Source organism: Triturus cristatus, chromosome 2_1 (genome assembly GCF_964204655.1).
Source record: "Triturus cristatus chromosome 2_1, aTriCri1.1, whole genome shotgun sequence".
Classification (NCBI taxonomy): domain Eukaryota; kingdom Metazoa; phylum Chordata; class Amphibia; order Caudata; family Salamandridae; genus Triturus; species Triturus cristatus.
The window spans coordinates 1,044,590,437-1,044,616,647 of NC_140581.1; the positions used below are offsets into that span (position 1 = coordinate 1,044,590,437).

General features: G+C 45.2%; 1 protein-coding gene across 1 annotated transcript in view; it reads left to right on the forward strand.

The window, feature by feature from the left end:
- LOC146866318 (ovochymase-2-like) overlaps positions 1–22,510 on the forward strand; it is a 537,690-nt gene extending 515,180 nt beyond the window's left edge. The window contains exons 24-25 of the mRNA XM_085635459.1: positions 8,567–8,727; positions 21,240–22,510. Coding sequence (XP_085491585.1) covers positions 8,567–8,727; positions 21,240–21,431 — 353 coding nt within the window. The 3' untranslated portion in view covers positions 21,432–22,510. The remainder of the gene's footprint in view (positions 1–8,566; positions 8,728–21,239) is intronic.
- Positions 22,511–26,211: the final 3,701 nt, after the last annotated feature.

Here is a 26,211-nt window from a genome sequence, read left to right on the forward strand (position 1 = left end):
AAGACTTGGCTGCTGGTCAGTGCCACTGACACACCTACAAGTGTTTGTGGCCTGCCTCATTGGCTGTGCTCGCGCGGATGCACCATGCTGCGTGTGCACGCCCGGTGCACACAGGACTCGCACATGCCACTCCTCCGAGATGCCTGGGGGTACACTGAACAAGCATTTGGAATGCAATATGTCTACCAATACAGAATAGTTTGAGGTATTGGTGTTGCAAATAATAATGCAACGCCAATAGCTCATACTTTCAGTAATGCGAGACCTAGTGCATTGCAAATGCTTGCATAATGAGCCAGGAACCAGCAATGTAAATCTCAATTCAGTACCGCAAGCTGCTCCTAGAGGTCTCTAGTGAGCAAGACACCAGCACTGCATGTCTCGATGCAGTCCCCCAAGCTGCTCCTAGAGGTCCCTAGTGAGCAAGACTCCAGCACTGCATATCTAGGTGAAGTACCGCAAACTACTCCTAGAGGTCCTTTGTGAGCAAGGCACCAGCATTGCATGTCTAGGTGCATTACCGCAAGCTTCTCCTAGAGGTCCCTAGTGAGCAAGACACCAGCGCTGCATTTCTACAAAATTGGAGTTATTGGCATTATAAATGGCAATGTTTTTTACCTAGCCATTTTGCAGGGTGCAGTACCATATGTGGCCAAACGTGGACCTCTTTTGGTCACATATGGTACTGCACCCTGCAGAAGATATGGTAAATCCACCATACACATAATGCATTGCATGCAAGACAGTACTACGAGTACATTCAAATAACTATGTTCATATATACAATTAGTAGCTTTGAAATATGACAAAAGAATTGTTACATTAATTTCGGATTAGGTTGTACTCTGTGTGGAGCTGATGAAGGGAAATTTATAGACAGTCTCATATAAATGTGAGATGTTTTAGTGAGGAAAGTAACCACTGCCAGCCTAGCTCAGGACCAAATGTGTGTCCTGCCTGAAGCCTTTTAGGAAAATAGTTCCTTGAGGCTGCTGTAATTAAAACCTAGGGAGTAACAACACATGTAACAGGGGTTGTCCTCATGGGAGTTTACAAGACGAGATAAGGCGGTACTAAGGAAGGACTACTAAGCCTATTGACCAATGAAAAGCCATCATTTACAAAGGACAGGGACAGGAGCCACTTAAAAAGCTGAACAGAAAGTGGGTGGAGCTTTATGCCCTTATCCTGAATGCCTAGGAACGTGAAACAGGAGTAAACCCGTATACCCAGTTGAGACCGGGTGAATTATAGTATCAAAACAACAATGTCTCAACCAGTAATTGTAGGGACAGTTTTAAACAAAGATGCATAAGTCATAAAGGAGGGAAACCGAGAGACCAAAGTATGAAAAAGTATTTTAGTTAATATTATTATGCAAAAGAATTGTAACAGCACTATAATACAATCAAATTTTGGTAGCCAAACATACACCAATTGTGTACTGACCGTGCTCGGTGTAAGTGATAAGTGCAGTGACACAAGTGATATATACAGTGTGGGCGGCGCAAGGTGAAAACGACAACATTAATCATAAACAAATTACAAAAACACAATAATTAATTTGCATTAAGGTATAAATCCTTTGAAGGCCGTGGGTTACACTGGGCTGTCGACGGCGTTTCGACCTTATGTATTTAAGGTCATCATCAGGACAATGGCTACAATTTGGAGAGTGCTTAGTGCTGGTCTAATGAAAACGCACAAGGCGTTAATGCCCGGGCGATGGTCAGGTACTTCTACGTAAGACGATATCACGAAGTGCTTTGGGATGCCAGAACTACGTGCGGAATCCAGTTAGCCGATATGTTGGGTCCGTTACAATTCTGTCGTCAAGGGACTTGGTCACGTGGGCAATCTACATTTAATAAGAGTAGTGTCCAAATCGGCTGTTGTGGGTCAAAGTCCAACCGGTGTGTCCAACACTGAAGTTATCCCAACGGGAGTGCCAAAGTAGCACGACGACCGCTAAGTGGATCCAATGAACTCAATCCAGGTAGAACAGACGAAAAATCGCCGGACTAGGGGAGCGGAACCAATACGCCAAGGGGACTGAATCTGCGTCAGTACACAATTGGTGTATGTTTGGCTACCAAAATTTGATTGTATTATAGTGCTGTTACAATTCTTTTGCATAATAATATTAACTAAAATACTTTTTCATACTTTGGTCTCTCGGTTTCCCTCCTTTATGACTTATGCATCTTTGTTTAAAACTGTCCCTACAATTACTGGTTGAGACATTGTTGTTTTGATACTTATCCTGAATGCAGCATGTCTCGTATAGACAGTGCAAGCGCTGCCTAGGCGAGAGCTAAAAATCACAATGTAATTGTAGGTGCACCTCTGAGGTGGTTCAAACAGACTGCTCCAGTCTAGAGGGTGGTTGTACCTCCCACCCTGAGGAAACACCTTGTTTACATGTGCGCTAGAACATGGGGATAGACATATTTATTTTTACAAGTTAAGAAAAAGATGGATTGCTTCGTGCCGTCACCAGAATTGATTGATTTTGTGAATTGATAAAGCACTTTATCCTCCTTCTACCCTCCCTCTGTTGTCCGTGTCGTCTCCCAACCTGCTCTCCTTCTGTTGTCCATTTTGCTTCTCATCACTCCTCCTTTGTTGTCCCTGTTGTCCCTACCACCCGCCATTCCTCTGTCATCCATGCTGCAACTACCACCCACCCTCCCTCCCTCTATTGTGTGTTGCCCCACTCCTGCCTTCCCTCTGTTGTCCATGTTTCACCACATCTGTGATTCTTCTGTTGTCAATGTTGCACCACACCCACCCTCCATCTGTTATCTGTTTCGCTGCTCACAGCTCTCCATTGTCTGTGCTGGCCCCAAGACTCACATTCCTTCGTGTTGCTGCAGGCCTCCGTCTGTCGTCCATGTTGTCCCTGCCATCCAGCTTCCCTCTGTTGTCCGTGTTGACCCTGGCACCCACCTTCTTTCCATTGTCCATGTTGTCTGTCATCGCCAATAACATGCAGTCAGCGCTCGCTGTGTCATAGCGCTTCTTTTCCAACACACTCCATTGTCAGTGTTGCTCCCCCATTCCCTCCCCCCCTCTGTGTTGCTTCCCTCCAGCAATGGAAAAAAGTGCTATAATGTCACCAGCGTTGCCCATGTCATATCTCTTTTTTTCCACTTTCAACCATGCTGCACAGCAGCTCCTCTGCTGTACAGCATGGCTAAAAACAATGACAAAGCCAGTTCCTCGCATAGGCTCAAACTGTTGGTTTTGCCAGTGCTTGTTTACTATGATTTCTTGACACATTCAACAAAAGGCATTCAATGGCATCTACTCTATTCATAAAACTCTGGTAACCTGATTTAAGGAAGGATGTATGTCTGACTCCATGAACCATTACTAACAACATAAGCACTACATCCTGCTTCTGACAAGATTTGTTTATGACTCCGGTGACCCCCAGTAATAACCTAAGGTACTGCCGCCTCCTACAGAAAACACCTGTGTTTAACTCCAGGACTTCTAGTAACAACCTGTGGTAATACAGCCTTCCACAGACACAGAAAAGGATTTGTGTCAGACTCTTGGCACCTCTATAATTGACCTTCAGGACTGCTGCCAACTATAGGAAAGGATTTATGTCTGATGCCAGAGAGTTATGGAAATGACCTAACCTACTGCACCTTGCATCAGAAAGTGTCTGAGTCATAGACCTCTAATAGCAACTTAAGGTATTGCAACCTCCTACAGAAAAGATTTGTTTCTAACTCCAGGGACCTCTAGTGCCAACTGAAAGTACTGCAGCCTGCTCCAGAAAATTATTTGTGTCCGACTTCAGGGAGCCTCCTACAGAATGGAGTTGACTGACTAGGGATCTCAAGCTACTACCTAAGCATTGCAGCTTGGTTACAGCACGAACAAGTGTCTGACTTTAGGAACATTTAGTAACAACGCTGCAATCTGCACCAGGAACGTGCTGACTGCAACTTTTCAGAACTAAGAGGGGATGTATAGGCAATATTTGTTTAGTGGTTTCTTAATTTTTTCTGTTTACGTAAATATCATTTCTTTGGCAGGTACAAAGTGCAAAAACGGAAATTAGCATGAGTGAGCATGCAATTAGAGCAAGCTTCAGCAAACATGTTGGGCTTGGCTTGCATTGTCAGTTGCAAACCAGATCTAATTGCTTTGTCAATGCTTGTTCATTATTTGCTTCCTGTAACTTTGCGTCTTTTGGGGTCAAAGCACTATGTGGCCCAAAGTGGATTTCAATATTTGGCCTTCGGGGATTTATCCTTGGCTTTTGGGTCAAAAGCCCAAACCTGTGATTCATTTTGGGGTCGATAAGTGTAGAGCCCTCTGTTTGACTAACTATTGTATGCGTAGCACTTAGTCCAGGAGAACGCAATCTGTCCCTAGGGGCGAATGCTTGGAGATCTTTACATCTTCTAAACTTGTGCGACAGGGCTGTGTTCTACCCCCTCCTTCTTTATGTTGCAAATTAATCATATTGGAGACTCAAAGGGAGGGAGCACAAGTCGCTCCGCAACCCCTTTTGCTATACCTAAACTTGGGTCCAAGGATAAGCCAGAAATGTTAAATGTAGACAACATCTTTTTTGCTTTCAGACCAGCAAGTGGCCTCCAACGAGAAATTGGCTTCTTGACTTTACTCAAAGTTTGGCTTTCATGACCACTGGGTTAAAATCACAAACCATGGTCATAAGTCCAAAAAAATGTGAATAGAAAAATATGGATGTCTGTGAGATATTAATTCAAAGTGTAAAGGATTTTTTATATTCGTTTTATATTTGGTAGCAGTTTAAGCTAGAGCCAGTTGCTGTTAATGCGAAGGAAGGTCGTTGCCAAATTCAGTTGACGACCATAACAGCAGAGTTGGGGTGCTTTATAAATATAGTATTACTTCTTTCCGCAGATGCCTTGTACATAGACTAAGCCCCATTTTAACAAGCAACTGGGCTGTTGGCTGCTGCATCATTGCCCTCTCCCTGGGTCTACAAGTGACTGAGTCTAGCAATATCTCAACAATTGGGGGAAAAGATAATAACAATATGTGCCCTAAAGAGTAAAACTCTACAACTATTGCTTGTCCGTTTTCTTGCCCCTATTGAGTTCAGGGGCATAACGCAGGCCCCTGAAGCCTCTAAGGCTGAGATGTGCCGCCCCATTCAGGGTACTCCATTCAGCCTAAGGCCTATGAATATCTGTGAGGTACCTGAGTCTCAGAGGCCACTCATCATATTCTGCAGAGAGGCCCCAACATTTTGGGTTACGCCACTGACTGAGATACCCTCAGGCTTCCGCTGTCTCCCGGATGGGCCGCCATTACTGCACTCCAAATTTGGTATGTGTAAATTAACCCTTGTATCAGTGGTGAATAATTACAATCCATGGTGATGTCATTGGGCGGTGTGAATAACATGGGTGTGATGGACTCAAGCATCTTAACTAAGTATAGACATTTTGCCAGACTTTCTTCATCTGACAAATGGTCACAAATCCCCTGCCTGCATTATATCAAGCATGTGTGTGGTGGGCCACCTGGAGCTGTTTACTGCCCCCAGAATGTTAGAAAGAGAGAGATGCTGTGGGCTAAAAAACTTTCCTACAACCTTATTGCATGAAAAGAGACAATAACGAGCCAATCAAACCTTCAGGACGAGCACATTGATCATTAAAAACAAATGCAGGAATTGAGTTTTATCTTGTATGGGTTAAGAACCATTTAGTACAACTTGTATTAATACGACTGCCCTGCTGTTCATTCACCTGCTAAAAGCATAAATAAATGTGTACATGTTGTCGCTTATCCTCAACTAATTAACCCTACCTGAAACCAAACCAATAATGTATACAAACATCAACCCTCTCCGCTCAAAATCAAACAAAAAAACATTAAAACTTGCATTTAGGCAATGGCGGCTGGTGACATTTGAAAGAGGTGGGGCGGAAAAGTTGGGGATGAGTATTATTGCACGAGGACCAAAGTGTGATTCGGATGGGTTTCATGGACCTTCATGTCATATTGATGATCTCATACCAAGCGTGGTCATTGCAAAATTAAAATATAAATGTGAATTAGTTTCGATCAATAGTGGTAACGCTAGGAACAGTAGGAAGTATTTGTATCTATTCAACTAGAACCTCAGCCAGGAAGAGGATCTGCCATACGCTGTACTGAAAGAGTAATAATATATAAACAGCAAAGTCATACATTTTTTTCTTCCTTATTAATGACTCCAGCTGCAATCTTCTTCCTACAAACTATTTTTGTATAACCCCAGGAATGTTCAAATAACGTTGATGAGATGAAAATAATACTCCAGCTCATAAACAGCAGGGCCGACCTACAGGGATTAACATCCCAAACTCTTCTTCAGAGACCGAAACGTTGCATCCATAGTAAAGGCCTGGAGTTTAGCGTCTGAAATCACTATCTAGCAAACTTGGCAGCGCTGCATATGAACACTAGATTATTTAGGTGCCTAAGTTCATCCATATACCAACAAAAACACGTACACAGCATATACATCATTGTAAAACATTAATACATTAGAAAAATCATGATAAAGCAAATACTTTTGAAATCCTTTTCCCTTTTTGCGCAAATTCAACATGCTCCTGAACTATATTCTAGATCACAAAATGCCAGTAAAATACAAATCGCCATTCCTTAGCGTGGCATGCTTTTGCTACATGAACTATGCAACTAATGGAATGTCTCCACATAACACGTGAGCTGCTGCCAGAGCAGGAGAGGAGTAGTAGCTGTTGGAAGCGGTCAGCCGAGGGGTCGGGGGCAAGAAAAGAGCAAGAATTAGAACTAGAAGGCACTGTCGCTCCAACTGATGGACCTGGTGAATCCATACATACGTCTAAAGCGGCCCCTCGTCCTGGGTAACTGCACATTAGCGATTCAACAGGCCTAAGAACCCCAATTACAAGACAAAGGGTAAATTCAGAGCGCTGTGCAAACGCGAGTTGGCGCTCGGATCAGAATTTTCCGATGTGCTCTCATTACTGCACTCTGGATGTTATCCCCATAAGGGTGTTGGCCAGTGGCGGCCGTTGAAAAACAAGGCAAGGCGCACTTGTACTCACTCACCGGTTTCAGCTTGGTCTCACGGGCCCAGATGCTGCTTGTTGAAGGAAGGAGGGAAAAATAGGAACCCAGCACAAACTGAAGGAAGCAGTGCTAGAAATCCCACCTCCTATTCTCATAGCCTGACAGTAACAAGGGTCAGCCAGTCACAGGAGGAGGCGGAATCCTAGAAGATTTTATGGGCTACGTCATAGATCCGGTCGAGCCGAGTATTCGACCAAAGTACTGGCAAAACTGCTGCTCTTAGTAGCGCCTGATTGCCCTCACCACTGCCTCACAGACACACACTGCACATGCGGGATTTGGGCGGTATTGAAGTCGTCCACCTCGCATGCGCAGCGTGTGTTTGTACACAGCTGTGCTGCACTGCTACCAGAATGGACAGTGTAAGTGCCGCAGCCTCAGAGACTGGTCTAATCTCCTTCTCCATCCTCTTGAGACTGGTGGGGCTCCGCCCCCTACGCCCTCATGCAGGAGCCGCGGCTGCATTTAGGTTCCCTTAAATGTTTCTGTCAGACCCAGATGGCTAAGTAGGGGCAGTGGAACAAAAAGGACAAGCTTAAATACAGTGTATGGTCCCAGGCAAGCCACCCTACGCCCCTGTTCTTCATTTCCTCCTTCTGACAACCTTGCAACACTTAGAAGGGGAGGAGTACACCCTATGTAAGCAGGACTTGACATTTTCACTTATTCTGAGGTCTCTTAATGGGTCTGAATTCTCCAAGCTTCATGAGGGGCTTGGAGAATTCAGACCCATTAGGAGACCTCTTAGTAACAGAGCAAATAAAAGGCAAAAATAGGACTACAGCCGGGAACAACTCTGGCCAGTATTTTTGGGGGCGTTTAATATATTGCAAACTCAACCCAAAGGTATCAGAGCTCTTTACATGAGCAACAGTTGTATTACAGATGGACACATTAATTTTGTTAGGCACGGGAGATTACGTGTTTTGCCCAGAATCACAAGATGTTGAGCGTCCCTGCCGAGACTCGAACCTGGCCCTCCAGCTTCGAGGTTGACTGTTCTAGCCAAAAGGCTTGCTAGAGAACAGGGAGACTTTCAAACATCAAACACAGCAAAAGTGATGGGAGGAATGCTTGCAAATAGTCTAAACCCTGGCAACTGCTCGAAGCAGCTTTTCAACCGATTGTTTTTAGCCCATCATGACTTCTTAGATCGAGCGAAGCCTTATGCAAATCAGTCGTGGTCATGCTTCAATAGCAACGGTCCACACCGAACTGCCAAGCCAGGTTCTCTCCGAATAGGAATACAGGCATCCAAGACGGGTCCGGCCTATTTAGGCCACTTCGGTGGGGTAGGGTGCAGCTTGGTTCCAGTGTTTTTTTCAAAATGTCTGTAACAAATCAGCAGAGTTTCAACCTACATTTTTTTCAGTAGTTTGGGGATGGCCTTTTACTGGCATTGGTTGTTGATAGGTCCATTCATATGACTTTGTTTGTTTTCCAGGTTCGCTGTTCCCTGTTAACTCGAATGTGCTGATGCAGGCCCCTCTGCCTATAATCCCTTATGATATTTGCAGTAAACCGAAACATTGGTGGGACCAGCTCAGACCCTCCATGATCTGCGCGGGTTACATAGCGCCTGAACAACCAAAGTCTGCGTGTGAGGTAAGTTTGAGTTTGTTCACTTTTTTACATTAAATTGCAAATTGTTTTTTCTAGATACAAATATGAATGTCAAGTATTGCCTTAAAACAGAAAAACATAGATTTACTATCTTCTGAAGTATTAAAGCATACAACTGCCATGGGATCACTTTACTTCAGAAGTTAATAAGAAATCTGCACGTTCTACCTAATATGTGGCCTGTGGGACTCTAGTGCCCGTGAGTGATAATGTCCAATGGGTAGGAAACAGCTGGCTCATCCAGTGCATGTAAACAGGAGTCCACTGAGGCAGTGGACTCGTGCAGTGATGTGTGAGGGCTGCTCCCTCATGTGGCCCCAAGGGAAAGAACCCACACTAGGGATAGAGGCCCTCAACTTTCTTTTAGGAGCATAGAAACCACTGGTCCATACATCAAACACCATACTGTTATGTAGCTGCAGTACCATTTATTTTATTAAATGGAAAAGCAATGGGTATGTGCAACATTCATCTGCGAAACAGAGGGATCCTTTTTGGAAAGATGAATCCTCTTGAGGTCGACTGAAAAACCCAAGTCAGAACACCATATAAAAGTATATGGGAAATCAGACATTATGTCCAGTTTTTCAATCCCCAGTGGCCTTTCACATGTAAAATTGGCTGTGCCCTAAGTGTGTTTTTCCTTCAAAAGGGTATCCTGTGTACACAACCCCCACCCTCTGCACCATTGGCTGTATTTTCTGTAGGGGGTATGGTGTACTGTCTTATTCTTTACCTTTTTCCCTCTCCTACTGCGGGAAGATATGCTGAGACGCTGGCACTGAGTTTTTCTTAAGAGGTTCAACCCTCTCATCCATAACCGTGGGTGCTCTCTTTAAAAGTGCTGCCAGCAGCCTTTCTGTTGGATCCCTAGGCACTAAGCCTGGCACGCGGCCAGTCTTTGGGGTATGGATCCACTCCAGGTCCTGGGCTGCCCACATACCATTACTCAAGAAAGAGTTGATGGTTTTAGGTTCCGGTTCAAACATTCATCTACTTATGTTGCTCGGTGTCCTGCACTGTGTCAACTTGAGGAGGTGACGTCAGTGTCCGTCGATAGAGGTAGGTGGGAGCAACCTCCCAGCCACAGCAACCATTCAGCAGCTCAGGGAGGCCTAGTGAGCTCTTTACAACTTCTGGACACATTGGAGCATGTTCTAAATTTGGACCACAGCTAAGACTCCTCCAGGGTAGCAAGACAGCTTCTCATCTAGGAATCTGAGTGGCTCTAACTAATCAGAAGATATTCTGCTCAGACAGATTTCAGACATCCCCTCTTAGTCCCTTGGCTAATCACCTCATGCGTACTGGCCGTAAAGCCCCCCGACCCATCACATAACTATAGATACACTTACATTTAACTCACCCTCTCTCCGTTGTGTCAGTGCACTGCCACTGATACAGTCAAGAGACATCAGACACCCTGGCACTCTCATTCTCCTCTCAGATTCATATTTGTGACCCAGTTTAGCATGCCTGCACTCATTCATATAATTACCCTGGAGAGGAAACACTTACATCCTTTTCAGAACTCAGTCGGCCCTATTATCTACAAATAGGCAACAGAACCTAGCCACTACTCTGCTGGAGGACTGATCCACACCGTAAGCGATGAGTACTAGCAGTGGCTGTAGCCCATCTCTGTTGGTGATCAGCCTCAAGCCTTGTGCACTAAGATTTATCCCATTGTGAAATGGGGAAAACTACAGAGCCAATGGCCTTTGCCAAGGTGAAAGGTAGGGTTTCATGTTAAATCTCTGAACTTCATGCCGTGCAAACGTAGACAGACATAGCCATCCCTCAGTCACTGCAGTATATGTCTCCTGATGCTCCAGACAAAAAATATTCTAGTGAATAAACCAGACTCACATACTGAATGTGTGCTTGTGAGAAGTTGGCCTGGCATATGCTGTCCTCTAGTTATAGGGACACCTTGCACCAGTCCAATTCGACTCTTATGGTGATAGGTTAAAGACAACCTTAAAAGAAAGCTATCCTAGTGGTAGCTGTGGAGAGCAGCCTTCATGCTAAGTCTTGAAGGAGTGTTAAGCTTATTGTTTTACCATAGATAACCTCTTGAATGACCAAATGAAAGAGTAGTCCACACAGGTATATATATAAAATATATGTATTTATTCTAGGAATAACCCCACTAGTCTCTTTATGAGGCTAGAGGTGAAGGTACAATTCAAACAAGCATTGATAGTTACAATAACTAGCACTGGAATCACAGGGCCCCAGGGAGGGACCAAACCATATATCAAAAAAGTGGTATAAGAACCACGACAATTCTACAGACAATGCCTAGGGCATTTAGGGTCGCTGGGCCCCTTGTGAAACCACCCAAGGTAGTGAGGAAGGGTACCCACGGGAGACGCGTGCAGTGGCTAAAGCTACTGTTGGGATCTCTATTTAAGCCTACGGAGAATGTCGCGGTTGAATTTTACAAGATTAAAAACACTTCTAGCAGGAGTTCAAGTTCAATACTTTAGAGTTAAGCTTTTGAAGGGTCCACACCCACGAGAGTACCGAGGTACCACTGTTACCTGCCCCAGGGAAGCCGGGTGCATAGGTCGTTTTCGATGTCGGGTCGCGGGCTGATTTTCAATGGCAAAACGTGAAGAACTGCTGCTAGCAAGAAGCGTTGTCGTTGTCGTGAAGAATGAAAATGGAGATCTTGAAGAGAAGGACCTGAAAGCAGAGGGGACAGAGTCTGGGTCACGGCACAGTGACCAGGGGGCTCAAGAGAAGGAGCCCTTCAATGTCGGGTGCTTCCAGGTGGAAGAGGTGTAGCTTGGATCGTCAGCCACGGGGTCCAGGAGGTGTCAAGGAAGTCCAGCTTCTGGAGGGCAACTGTCCCACAAAAGATGAGGGTTGCTGCGGTGTTAGTGTCTGGATTGGATCCACTAAGCCTTGGCAACCGCAACCCACACAAGAAACACAAAACTGCTACTGGTGCAGACCCACGAGGTCTGAGCGAGGTCTCCAGTGAGGAGACTGAAGAGCGGGCCTGGAGCAACCAGGGGAACTCTTGGAATTGAAGATTGACCTCCGCTAGAGCCAACAAGTCGAGAGACAAGGGACTGCGGGAGGCAGCAATTTGGCGTGCGTAAAGATGCGTCCACAGGTCGCCGGAGCAGGCTAGGGCATCGATCTTTGGCACAGATGATGCATAGTTGTATTTAAAAGCTCCCTCGAGCGATTGGCTGACGAGTCAGGATCCCGCACCCGCGCGCCGTGAAAGGTACTAAACCTTATATATTTGGCAGTCTACTTGGCACCCCGCATACAGACCTGCTCCCTGCTGACGAGAGGCAACTACCTCGAAACACGTGTCCAGGGATGGCATTTTACTTTACACTCGTGGCATAGGTGTACTCGCCGCTGCTACTTCATTCTCCAGAATCCTATGGGGCTACTTGCTAGTATGACGAGCGGTGTGCGACCCACTTCATAGATGCTGAGAGGTTGGCTCAATAATGGGCCAAAGCACAACTTCCCCACTCGTCGGGGTCGGTTTCTGTGCAAGAGGTGTCCGGTGTCTTGGGGTATTGGGGATCTTGGCACCCACGGGGTCCACTGTGCTGAGCTTTGCTGTGCACACTCACTGGCCTCTGTGATGCTTGGAAACCCACCTCAAGGTAGGAAAGAGTCGTCGATTTCCGTAGGAGCAGTGAGGTTCCAACCGGGTCACTTGCAGTGTTTCAGGTGCCTGCCAAGCAGGGGGGTAACTCCTTTACCCCAAGGGAGATTTCTTCAGTCAGCTGTGCAGCAGCAAGTCGATGTTCAAGTCTGTGAAGTTCAAGAATAATCTGAGGCTCTGGGGACCCTGTATTCAGCTTTATCCGAAGATTAGGGGAGTGTCCAGATCAGAGCCCACCAATGAGAGGTCAGGCGGGAAAGGGTGGCTACACCCTCTCCCCTTTGTGTGTTTCCCACCAGGGCAGGGGACAGGCTGCCCCTGAACCAGTGTATGCAGAATGTAGGCACTGGAGAAGACTCCGTGCAAGTCTGAAAGACATCCTATGGTGCACCCACCCACCCAGTTCCAATCCAGATAGTCTGTCTGGGGAGGTGGGAGCACCTCCCTGCAACAAGATCCCTATTGTCCAGCTGCCGTGGCTGGAGTTCTGCCCAGCAAAAGGCAGCCAGAGTTGTGTGGGTGGCGGGTAGCATCCATTTTGTACTACGTGTGCACTTTTAAATTGGTGTCTAAATTCTGCCGCTTTTCCCATATCGCCCCTCTAGCAGATGGGGAATCATGCCCTAACTCCCATGGCTGGATTGGGGTTATGATTCCTACATGTTTGACACCAAACACAATATGGTTCTGTGTAGCCATTCTCAAGTTATCACGCTATCGCGATATACTTATAATGCGGTTAAGAGTATATGGTATGGCTACACTACAAACAACCCAGCAATGGTTTTACGAAGGTTGCAGAGGGGCCCTACTCAGGTAGGGGTCCCCCCTCACACATATCTCAGCACCCTGCCTTGTAGGATTAGCAAGGCCTGCTTTAGGGGTGACCTATGAGGATATATGTGTTGTATTAAGTGGGATACAGGATACCTATATCCCTGTAAGGAGTGCAAGCACCACCTTACCCAGACTACAGTAGTGGTCTGGTGGTGTCATTTGGTATGGCTGTTCCAGGGGTGGCACAATAAGTGCTGCAGCCCCTGGTATGCCTCTGAGGGACCCATGCCCTGGGTACCTAGGGTACCATCTACAAGGGGCTGATAGGGTGTCCTCAGTATCCAATTGGAAGGTACCTAGGGTACTCACATCAGTTTAGAGAAGAAGCAGATAGGCTGGGGTCCTGGATAGCAGGGCCACAGCCTGGCTAGTGTCATAAAACAGTTAAAACATCAGCACAAAGTTGGGGGCAACTATGCAGTCGATGCCACTCTCCTACAGTGCTGTTATTTTGTTATCCTAAAACACACAGGGCTGAAAATGGGGTGGGACAGAATAGAAAATAGCTCAGGCAGCAAATAAGCGGCTGGAACACAGCTCCTGTTAACAGTTTTTGCATATAATTTAACCAAGTTGGCCAGCTCATCAATATGCAGATTTTCTATATATAATTGCCACAAAATATGCAAAATGAATTAATGAATCAACATTTATTGAGCGCAGGGCTACCCTGGAGCATCCCAGTGTTAAAGACAGAAGCAGAGAGGAACAACACAGCACACTCAAGGGAAGAGCCAGGTCTTCAATGATTTCCGGAAGGCTAAATGGCTAGTTTCCCTCCGCAAGCAGAGGGGAAGAGAATTCCATATCTCAGCAGCGTTGTAAGCGAATAGGCGTCCGCCACTCCTGGCCCTCTTAATCTTGGGAACAGCCGCCAAAAGTAAGTCTTCAGAGCGCAGTCGTCTATTTGCCATATAAGGCTGAACCATGGAGTGGTTGATTATGGGGCCATTCCCGGTTAGCGTCTTATGGGCAATGCACATGGCTTTAAAGCTGACTCTCTCCCGAACAGGAAGCCAGTGGAGCGACTTCATGGCAGGCTTTGCGGATTGCCGGCTCTGAGTCCCCGTCAGCATCCTTGCAGCGCAAGTTTGCACCATTTGGAGTTTTGTGAAGGTCAAACCGGAGCTCCAAGGTAAAGGGCATTCCCGTAGTCCAGACGGGAAAGAATGAGAGCCTGTACCATAAGCCTTCTTGCCCGAAAAGGGAGAAGAAGGAGCACTTTACGGAGCATCCTTAGGATGCCGAAACAGGAAGCCCCAACCTGCTTGGACCATGAAGCTAATATCCTGGTCCAGCCAGAAGCCTAGACTCTTCATCTGGGTCTTAGGGACAAAGAGTGTCTACTCTGAAAAGGGATGGATTGCCGAGGAGCATCAACTCGGTCTTGTCACCATTTAGCTTTAGGTAAGATTGATGCATCCATTTGACTACCTCTTGTAGGCTGAGACAGAGGCTGATAGAGGCCTTGTCAGTGTGCTTTAGTGCTACGACCACTTGGGTGTCGTCTGTGTAAGGCACTATATTAACACCTAATGGGAGCACAATCTCTGCAAGTGGAGTCATATAGACATTAAAAAGAGATGGACTCAGGGATGACCCCTGCGGGACTCCACATTGGAGAGGAAGAGGTTTAGAGAAAACATCACCCTCAAAGACCTGGAAAATCTCTCATCCAGGAATAATTGCAACCATGTTAGCGCTACCCCAGTCGCCCCCAAACTTCTGAGTCGATGGATCAGAATTTGGTGGTTGACCGTGTCAAACGCAGCGCTAAGGTCCAAGAGGATAATTGTTGTTGAGCCTCCAGCGTCGAGAATCTTTTTGGATTCTTCGACAACTGCCAGTAACGCTGTTTCAGTTCCTTGGTGCGGGCAAAAGCCCGTTTGAGAGGGATAAAGGAGATTGTGCGAAATGTTGACAGTTCAGCGTTAATATATTTCTCAGCTAATTTACTGATCCCTGGGAGGAGAGAGATGGGGCGAAAGTTACCTAGTATGTCCGAGTCAAGGATAGGCTTTTTCAGGAGAGTCTTTACCATCGCTCTTTTCCAAAGGGATCGAACCACTCCTGAGGAGAGAGAGGCATTGATGAGGTCAAGATTGACTGGGGAGATTATTTCGGACACTTGACACAATATATTGAGTGGAGCTGGGTCTGTCGGTGACAAATGGATCTTTATTCGGGGTAACCCTACAAACATCGCTCAGAAAGCACCTCACAATACTTGTAGAAGTTGCTTCAATCCCAGGAGCCTGATTCTTGCATCTCAACATGAGTTCGCCCCGGCCCTGTCTCGGATTCCTCTTCACTCTCCAACCATTCAACCATCTGACAAGTTGATGGGCTCCTTGGTGGCATATCTTCAGCAGTCATTCTCCACACCCCTTTCGAGTCTAGTCCGAAACCTGTGCACTGGGACATTCCACAGAGCTCACCAAGATCACCACTCCAGTTTAGCGTTTACATATATGGTCCTATTGGCAAAAGAACTGCACAATAATTTGATTTATGTACCCCAATAACACATAGCTACTGGTTCGTCTGAATCCATAAGACAGCATCCCTTGATGATAAGGGCATTACAAACTGCCAAGCCACTATTTGAATGTCAAGTAGTTCCCTAAAACAAAATCCTAGAGAGCATGAATTTCCTTACATGAGTAGATGCTCCACTGTGGGAAGATGCCCTCTGATCCATGCCAATGGCACCATGCCCCAAGAGTGAGCAACATGAAGAATCTGGAGTAAACTGACAGTTTGCAATGAAAAATAAAGTCTCTACTCTGCGGCATAGCCAGTGTGTCATAAGCCCTAGTGCAAGGAAAGAAATGGCCTCACTGGCTGCCGTTTGAACTGTGAAATACAGCAATAATCAGGGTTCAGCGGGCTCCTCCAGCCTCGGGACCCCGATGCCCCTGCATCGGCTGCACCAATGGAAGCTACGCCCAGTCTCCACTGTTGTACCTCACACTCCTCAAAATTACCTCCCAAAAAGATGTCAACAGTCTCTATGATTCTGCCGGTAGCTAACCCACACTCCCTACAGCACATGCTGGTAAGTGGTTATCTTTTTTTAAATTTAAATTTCCCTCGTCGTCGTCTGTCGTCTCCCTCCCCACCCCGCCCACCGCTCTTACCTGCACGGGCCGCTCCTGAACAGGAGCCATGCGAATAAGAAAAATATGTGTATTGACGTGTCTCTGTGTTTCTGACCCTCCAAATATCACTAGCGCCCAGACACTGTACCCAGGGCGCAAGGGTCGTGAGTCTTCTTTACCTGGACCATCCTTCGGATTAATGTGTAAGTGAATTATTTTATTATTACAACCATCCCTCCATCCGGAGCCGAGGCAGTATCTTTTATCAGTTTGATCAAAGTTGGTTCAAGCAAAGACGGCAGGACAATAGACTTTAACCAACGACTATGCCTTCCTGTGCAGAGAACCGAATATAAGGGCATATCTCCCCTGCTTGTCTGGTATTGCATCCGAGCACAGCCCCTTCTTGTTCAGCATCTGGCAACAATATAGGGGCATATTATCAAGCATGGCGTTAAAATTATCGCCGCTATAGCGTCAGAAAACTGCTGCTAAAGTGGCGATAATGGGCTTGATAATATGCCACAGAGAATTCCAATAGAAGCCCATGTTGACACCAGAACATGGGCTTCTATGGGAATTCTTAAGGGCATATTATCAAGCCCATTATCGCCGCTTTAGCGGCAGTTTTCTACCGCTAAAGCAGCGATAATTTTAACGCCGTTTCTTGATGCCCCTAACTCTTTTGAAAATTAGAGCTACAATGGCTGTAACGTAACCAGCAAATGCCAAGGAGCTTTGGTGAAGTCTGAAACAGCATCCCGAACTGTTTTGTTGATGCTCAAAAATACTTTTAAATCATTTGTTTGCATGATTTGGGATTGATCCGTTGTTTACCAGCATTAGGAGGGGTTTTATTAACCCCTTCGCTGCTGCGGACATTCCGCTGCAGCGCTGGGGGGGGCAGGGGGGCAGCGCGGTGGGCCTGTGCTCATGACGGAGCCGCTCCGTCATGAGCCACGGTTGAGCTGTGCTCATGACGGAACGGTTCCGTCATGACTCCGCCCATTTGCGTTGTCGCCCCGCACAGGCGGGGAAACAGCGCCGCGCAGGCGGAGCGGCCGCCGACAGGATTGTCATGACGTAACCGTTCCGTCATGAGCACAGCGCAACCGTGGCTCATGACGGAACGGTTCCGTCATGAGCAGGGAAGGGGTTAAATTGCTCTGAGAGAGATCGTATGTGTGGTAAAGGAAGCTATGAACATCTTTTATCCTTGGCAGAGGAGATACTTACCCTGTGATTGTAGTAACACTTTTCATAATATTTCAACATCTGAGAACTCTGTATTAAATAGCTACTAATCCTGAATGGTTTCATGTTGCACCTGGCACAGTGTGCTGTATTTCTTTTGTAATAAAGACAACTTTCCTGTTTGCCATTGCACTGGAACTCCTGGCTGCACAGATCCTACAGGCTATGTCGGACTGGGGAATCAAAATAGGAGATGGCACTCATCTGGGGTCCCTGTAGGTCGATGATACGCTCTTTTACCTCTTGACGCCACAGCAGTCCCTTCTGTAGTCCCATCTTACTACATTCAGTGAATTGTTGAGACTGCAGATTAATCATAGGAAATCCCTGGTGTTCCCAGTGGGTGCCTTGGCTGTGCTTGACATAGCTATTTTATCTTACGTGCCAATCTGCTGAGAAACGGGTACATTTTGGGACCTTAGGGTGATATGTCACAGAGGGGTTTAGTTCCTCCGTACGATTACGGAACTCGACCCCCCTATGGATTCATCGAGGGCTGCATCGCAACCACAACTTTTGATGTCAGGGGGTTGGAGTGATGATCTCTTCCCCTACATTGTACGTCATACTGCATCTATGTGGGATTGTGCTGCTTGGGTGATCTTAAGGAGAGACCCCTTTGCCCATGATTTCGTATTCTAGGATCTGCCGGCTTTTCGGGTTCTTGCTGACTCAGTGGACATCCCAGGTTGGAGGTTGGGAGGTTGTGAACCATTGGGGGGTCTTTTCCCTAACAAATAATTAATCACATTTGAGGCTATGCAGGACACTTTCCAGGTGGGGACTGTACAATTCCTTCAATGTGCCAATATTTCGACCATTGTGTGAGAATTGTGGCCCCGTCCCCTGAGGCCCCCGCCTTTTCGCAGACCCTTGGGGCCTCAAACAATTGGGTGGTGTCTGGCATATAGTCTCCTTCTTATAAAAAGCTATGTCTGCAGACCAAAAAGTCGGCCCATTCCCAGCAAAGGAGGTCTGGAATGGTGTGACCTCTGGGTATAGCTTGAAGATGCTAGATGGGCTAGAATATGTTCCTTGGTGAAAACAATATCTCGTAACACTAGGTTCCAACTTATCTACTTTATTTTATACACCACATCTATGTTACACCTCTGATGCTTCCTATGACGGGTCCCCAGGAGACTCTTGGATTGCCATTGGTGCTCCGCACCTGTAGCCACCTTCAGGGATGGGATTGCTCGGAGTTACAAACATTCTGGCTGCAAGTGTTGTCTAGAGCGTGTGGGGTGGTGCATACACCTGTGGCCCTGGAACCTGTGGTATGCCTGTTGGGGGATGTTCCCCGGCCTAAAGGCCGATAGATGGCTTATAAATTCTGGAACCTATTGCTCCTCTTTGCCAAGAGGGGGGTTGCGATCACCTGGATGGGTCAGAGGGGACCGAGTGTGGAGAATTGGGCAGCGGATGTGGCTGAATGGGCTTTGGCAGAGGGGATTCGCTTGAGGGGCTGTAGGCGCAATAGATATCACAAATCGGAAGAGAAAAGGGACTGAGCCTTCTCTGACTCCCTTACCAACATCTAAATCTCACTCAACAGAGACGAGCTAAAAAACAGGGGTTGTTCTGTTCCCCAAATTGAGGGACAGGGAGATACTAAAAGTCATACACCTACCCACAGTGGGATGGTATGTCTCACATCCAACCCTACCAAAAATCAGTCTAGGGATGACAAAAAAATTCTTAATACTGCCCTCACACACTTTACAGTGTCATGCTGCATCATACACCCAGGTGCAGACCAACATTCTGGATGGAGCGCAGGTTTTTTTTATGAAGAGTAGTGGTGAGGGTAGAGTAAATGTGAGGAGACACAAAACAAAACGCAAAGGCGTGACACAACTAAAAGGAAATACATATATTCCCCTTAGAGACGGGACCAAACAGGTGCAGATACATATAATTAAAACTACCTAGTGGTCAACACTCAATATTTTATTTTTGTTAACCCCTGGTAGGATTAAAACTTAAAGCCTGGGGTATTCAGGGAAGGTAATGACCCTTATATCCCCACTGCAAATACCAACATGTTTCTGCCAGCTTTTCTTGCGCCCAACGGGGTCGCTCTGGCATTCGTCAGGGTGTTGGTCCCTAGCTTATGGTCTTCACCCCTACTCGGGTGTTTACCTTCTTATTTTGTGCGTTAGACAGTGTCCAATTGTCACATACTCTAGAAATTTCCAAGAGGCATCATATTTAAGAGTTCATAAGTGCTTCTCTGAACCCGGGACCTTAGTGGGACTGTGCTCTTGTCGTCACACTTACTCCAAAGAGACACTGACTCTAATGTACTCACGTCGGTCCTCCATCGAACCTGTAGGCGCAATGACAAGACTGAGGAGGAATTGGAGGTGTGGGCTGGTCTCCTTGCAAGGTTCGTGGATCCTGAGTGTTCCCATTCAACCTCCTCCTCTGATGGGTAGGTGCTAGATTACAATGGAGACGAATAACTCCAATCCGATTGAACTCAGGAGCTTCCTCCTAACAATTTCCGGACATGTCCTTGTTGTCACTGCTCATACATGTAGAAATGTATTGGGGGATACCTTCAGACTGAACTACTGATTTGCTCTGTTAGCACATGACCTGCCAACCTGCGAAACTGTTTTGATGGCTGTTTTTTTCCCTTTTTGTATTGTTTTATACATGTCTTTTTTCACAACATAATACTGACATGTTATGTTCTATATGCAAAAAATAAAGTTTTAAAAAATAAAGACAACTTTAAAAAATAGATAAAAATCCAAGTTTATCTGTGCTTTGTAAAAGAATAATTGTATAACTCATTATCTAACACAAATGTGTTTAGGTCCTGTCTTACCAATATAATAAGTGATTTTTGTACGTTTGACACTTTGTAGAGGAGTAATATACGTTCCATCTGGTTCAAATTGATCTGGCGGACGTTATTGACAGAATAGAAGTCCCTGAGTATTCATCAATTATTTTAGGAAGGGGACGAGAGGTTACAATCCATGTTTGGGCCATGAATCAGGATGGTGATCTAATCTGCAGTCCTCAACTCATGAAGATCTTTGTATAAGCACCGAAGTGTCAATGTTCATAAATATGACTCTGTAAATTCAAATTTAAATCATCAAATGTGTGAAAGATATCAAATGAAGCCAACCACCAGACGCTTTCCGTTTATATTAGCATACTTGCCAACATTCTGTGACCCAAAAAGGTAGGATTTCCAGGTGTCAACGTGGATAATTAGCACAGTAAAGACATGACGAAAAATCACATCTCAAGATCATTGTGCCAACAACAACACCACTGGAAATCACATGACATGAAATCGGGTCTATATCAGAGGGAATACCTAGATGACATCACTAAACTTAAATTGCTTGGCATAATTGAGTGCACAGGGTCTGATGTGCATATAGCTGGGTCTGAACTGGGGTGGCGAAGTGAGCTAAAGAACGATGATGGATTCAACCCAGATCTGTGACTGGGGGTGAGTGTTTGAAAAGTCTCAGCGCTCCGTCCATCATCTCCTCGTGTTTGCTTCATAATTGAGTGCGGACAGCCTTAAGGCTCGTTATTTCAGGTTGTGCATAGTCCTCTGCATTTAACAAGTCTGTCAGTAAAAAGGGTCAATTTAATTACACCTTGACCTGTTTTTTCTTCTTCAGGGAGACACCGGCGGACCTCTGGCTTGTAACTCTACATCTGCAAATATATGGGAAGTCCATGGAATCATGAGTTTCTCGACATCCAACTGCTTGGCGGATACCAAACCACCTGTCTTCACACGAGTATCTGCCTACAGAGACTGGATTGAAGACAAAATCAAAAGGTTTACTTTTGAAAACCAGGGCCCGTAATCTCCAAAGAACATGCTAACCCGAGGAAAATGGAATATCGTAAAGAATTATCTGAATGGCTTTGATCATTTAAAAAACACACTCACTTGAAATTAGGTCCTTAATTTGTTCTGAAACACACAGTAGGTCACAGGATGCTGCAAAATTGCCCTCTTCAACACCTTTGCTGCACCCTTACTCCCCCCAAACACCCTACCCACGGGCTTATGTTACTAGGTCCAGCCCACCCAACCCTGTCCCCACCATTGCTTGTTCCATACCCTGTCGACCATACCCCCCCCCCCCCCCCCCCCCCCCCATCATCTCCTGTGGCATTGTAACTCCTCCACCCAGCAACTCGGACCAATTGAACAGAGCTTAATGTTTCATATCTCGGCTTCTATTATATAAATCCACATAAACTGGCAAACAACATGTTCCAAATCAATTTACAAAATCTGCAACTTGTCTTGAAGGACACTTGAGGCAGACTCCTGTTCGAGTTCTTGTCCAGTGTACTACATGACGTGTGCATATTTACCTAACATAGATCCTAAGTCACATTTATTTAATGGTAATTATTTTCTTTATTTATAAACATAATTAATGTCAGTGCCAAAAGACCGAGTACGGAATTATAGTAGTGTGGCAGTGTTTCCTCTCAATGATTCTCAGCGGGAGATGCGATGTGGATTGTAACACAAATTTCTGAAGTCTGCAATTTTTTTCTGGGATGATATTGCCTTATAAGTAACGTATTTACTAACGAAAACATATTTACAAATGCAATTTCTTTAAGAACCAAGTGAACCTTTGCCTTGTGTAGTATTTACTATCTGCCCAATCAACAGCCTTCTTTGTTATTAGGATGACATGTAGCTGCGACCAGAAAAAGTGCTGTTCATTGGATGCGTCGCCTTAACATTCTGAAATTGCCCAAAGGCATGTTATTTCAAGTAAAACTGAACTATAACCAAGAGGCTCTTGACAGTCCTTGAAACCATGGTCTTCAGATGAAGCTGAGAGACTTGTATGTCAATCTCAAAAATCTACTTTCTCTTCGTGAATTAAAGATATTAAAATATAAGTGGTGAATGAGAGTAATATGACGTACGTGTAATTATTATTTACCTGGACATGGAAAAAGAAGACATGGAGAAATATCAAATGGAAAGGGATATATTCTGATCCACTGACTGACAAGAACAGGATAATAGTGTCCTCAGGTTATGGTTAGCAGACCTTAGCCTCTGTCCACATGGGATTCAGGAAGGCTTTGTCGGAAACAATATTGAATTTTAGCTTCACAATGTTTCAAATGTGTGCACAGGGAGGATACAAAAAGACACAAATAAAGTCCTCATAGGATTTACTCAGCGGAGTGAAGCTTGGATACTTTTCAGAGCCTGCAGCAAATGGCCGACTTCAAAGAACACTGGTTTGTTTACAAGCCCCTTGCGCCGCCAGTGCATAACTTTTAATATGAGAAAAAGTGATGTACGGGCGGCGCAAGGGGCTTGTAAATAAGTCTCCGAGTTCTCCGAATTTATTGTACTCAAAAGCTGAAATATGAAAATAGCATTTAAATTAGAGCATTGCCTTGTGGCCATAGCCTGCTTGGAATTTGACTAGGCCTCCTGAAACGCCTGAAGGGAGTAGGACCGAAGATGAATGAGCAACGATCTACTTTTAATGCCAAGTCCTTTGAGACAATTTATGAAATGTGGAAAATGACATAGAAAGCAATGTTGGGAAATACTTTTTCCCATATTAAAAGTGACACGCCGGCGGCGCAAGGGGGTTGTAAATAAGTCCCTGGATGCTATCTGGGAAGCATTCTAATGGTGTGTTCTAACACTGCACTGGGATGACTGGATTCCTGTCCAATGGCCATGCTGCATGCAAGAAACGTCTGTTGCTGGTCGTGTAAAACTGTCCAAGAAATCCTGTTACACTTACTGGTGGAATGTCCAACTGTTACTCTGCTTTGCCCATCATCCCTTCACCACACAATGTCTTCCCTTCAATTAAGCCCAAATCAGACACTATAACCCTTCTTTCACAGAAAGTATCCTCTCCTTTCCTTGTTCCAACAGGGCAAATTCTGGTGAACGTGCCTCGGTTGTCCTTGAATTAAATTTTTGGAAACTCCCACCTCCTCCCTCAACCTCATTCAGAATACAGTCAGTCACCTGAACCTTTCTTATGTTCTTTAGTCCTTTGTCTCTTTCTGTTGTAACAGTCTCCCAACCCTAGATGCATCTGTCACACCTTCCTTAGCATTCAGAAATCATTTTGGTGGTGAACACTGCACCCCATAAATTCTTATCTTAACAACAACATTAGTGAGAGGTGTTGTTTCCTGTATGAACGAGATTGTCAGGCTGGGGGGCACTAGGTAATTTTAAGATTAATATTCACCCCTAACTGAAGGGCATACAAAAGGTTACAACAGGTGAAACTCGGTGACCAATGCAACACCTCACTCCTGCTTCAAGGGGTTTGATTATTGGAGCTTCAAGCTGTCCTGAAACTGAGATCGTGAAGGAAAGAAAAAAACAGGCAGAGAGAAGGAAAGATAGATTAAAATAGAGAAAAAAAGAGTGAAAATGTAGTGTCATACTTGAAAAGATCTGACAACACCACAAATGGTGATTTTGTGTGGGAAACAGGAAGCACAGTTTTTTCCAGTACTTTTACTGAACTGATGGTTGAACCACCACCTTTTGCTTAATATAGGCTTAAAATCCAAACGTAAGTTTTTTAGACCCAAATTTGCTCTTAGCCAAACAAGGATATTGGCCACAAAACGACTTTCCACTTGCTACATGATGACTAAACAGACTTGACTCTAGAGTAGGGACTGGAGACAACTCTTCTCAGCGTCGTAGATGGGGCACAACCCACAGCAATAATCCTCCTTTATTTGTCTGCAGTTTCCGACATAGTAGAACACCAAATTGTGCTCAATGTCCTGCAATTATGTTGGGACTGTCTGGAAAGTGACCCAAGCCTACCTTACCTCACTAACCACACCAATCCGAATAGGTAGGTGTCAGTCATGTAAATATAACTTTGCAGCACCACATGTGACTTCCATGTCAAATCTGTATTTCGTTTTCTGCAGACCAGTCGGTAATATGTCATTATCCTGAATTCATCAAGATGTTTGCATATGGCACCCATATAATCAGGGTCGGATTGGCCTACAGGGCATTCTGGCAGTGTCCGAAGGACTGGTCTAACAGACCGGTGTATGAACAGTTTTTTGGGCTGTTTGTGGACCAATTTTCTAGTCTACTGACCCGGTGATTTCTCTGATATTACCACAAACATTGCCTGCTTCATGCAAAAATGCATGTAGTCTTCCATTTCAGCGCCAGGATACCCTTTGGGTGACAGTTGCGCTTAACAAGAAATAAATACATACATACATACATACATACATTTCTTGCAAACACCTATACAGTTTGTCTTCGAAGTTTTGAACTCCTTTTTGCAAAAGTGGGCAGCTTTTCTGGCCATCTGATTCGCTAATGTGGGCCACTTTCAATTTGTTGTTCAGGCCTATTTTCCCTCCCACTCCAACCTTGCACATCACCTGTCTATGCAGAGCAGATTTGGGAACCAGGCCAACACTGTAGAATGTTTGGGATTCATTTAGTTCCCAAGAACGGATGTTTCTTATGCCTGAATGAAGCTAGTTGTTAATGGGCGAAACAGAAACAGATTTACTCTCCAAAGTACATAAAGTACGGAATCTGGGCAACCTCTTTGTCAGTGGTAGAAAAGAGAACACGTCCAGATGACTATCAGGTGGAAGTCAAAGAATAATGATGAGCCCAATAGCTTATGCACAGTACTACGAAAACATTATTCTAAAAATTGCAATTTGGCTAGTATGTTCCTTAAGAGCAAACAATAGGAACAAAACAATGTGGGGACATTTTTAGCTTATGCATTTACATTTTTCAGTCCGGTGTGCCATTACAAATGAAAAACAAATTAGTGGAAATGATTCTGACCTTGCCCTATAAGGTGTAGTCAGGCCCCAATTGACAAACTCACTTCACTTAGGTAGACTCAAAAGCATACAAGAATTGAAGAAATGTTTGAGTCAACACTTCTAACAAATAGGATTACATCGGGGCAGCATTCATATAATTTTAGATTACCTTTGCAGAAAATCTCACATTGATGAAACAGCAGCCAGAAAAAGGTAACGTGCATGTAGAAGCCATGAGCGTAACTGACTACTTCCGCTATAGGCATGAAGAGGAGGCGATGGCTGCAGATGAGGTTTTGTTGGTTAATGTCACACACACAGACAACCAGGGCAATCAACAACACTCACAATCTCCCCATGTGACACACTGAATCATCTTACCTCAGGCTGTCCCTTGGTAGGTGAGGGCAGAAGATAAAATAAACAAGAAACTAGAATGCAGTTTCAAGAAATTGCCAATAGAAGGCATTAATTCAAGCATTCCTTCTGTGACTGTGTGGTTTGTTCCAGTAGATCCCCTAAGTGCAACGGTTGTTCTCAGACGTGGGCTCCCTGTGTCATAGGAACCAAGCTATGCTTCACTGACGAGGCCAAAGTAGGACAAAACTTCTCTGGGGCTGCTTGTGCTACCCTCCATATGGTTTACATATGGCTGGAGTAGGAAATTGGGGTTGAGGGAGGGTGAAACCCTACACAGGCGGCAAACACAATTCTTGTTAGGGTGAAACACAATCAAGCCCTAAATTAACCTGTGCTCAACCCTCTTGTAGCTTGTCTCAAAAGGAGTCAGGCGTA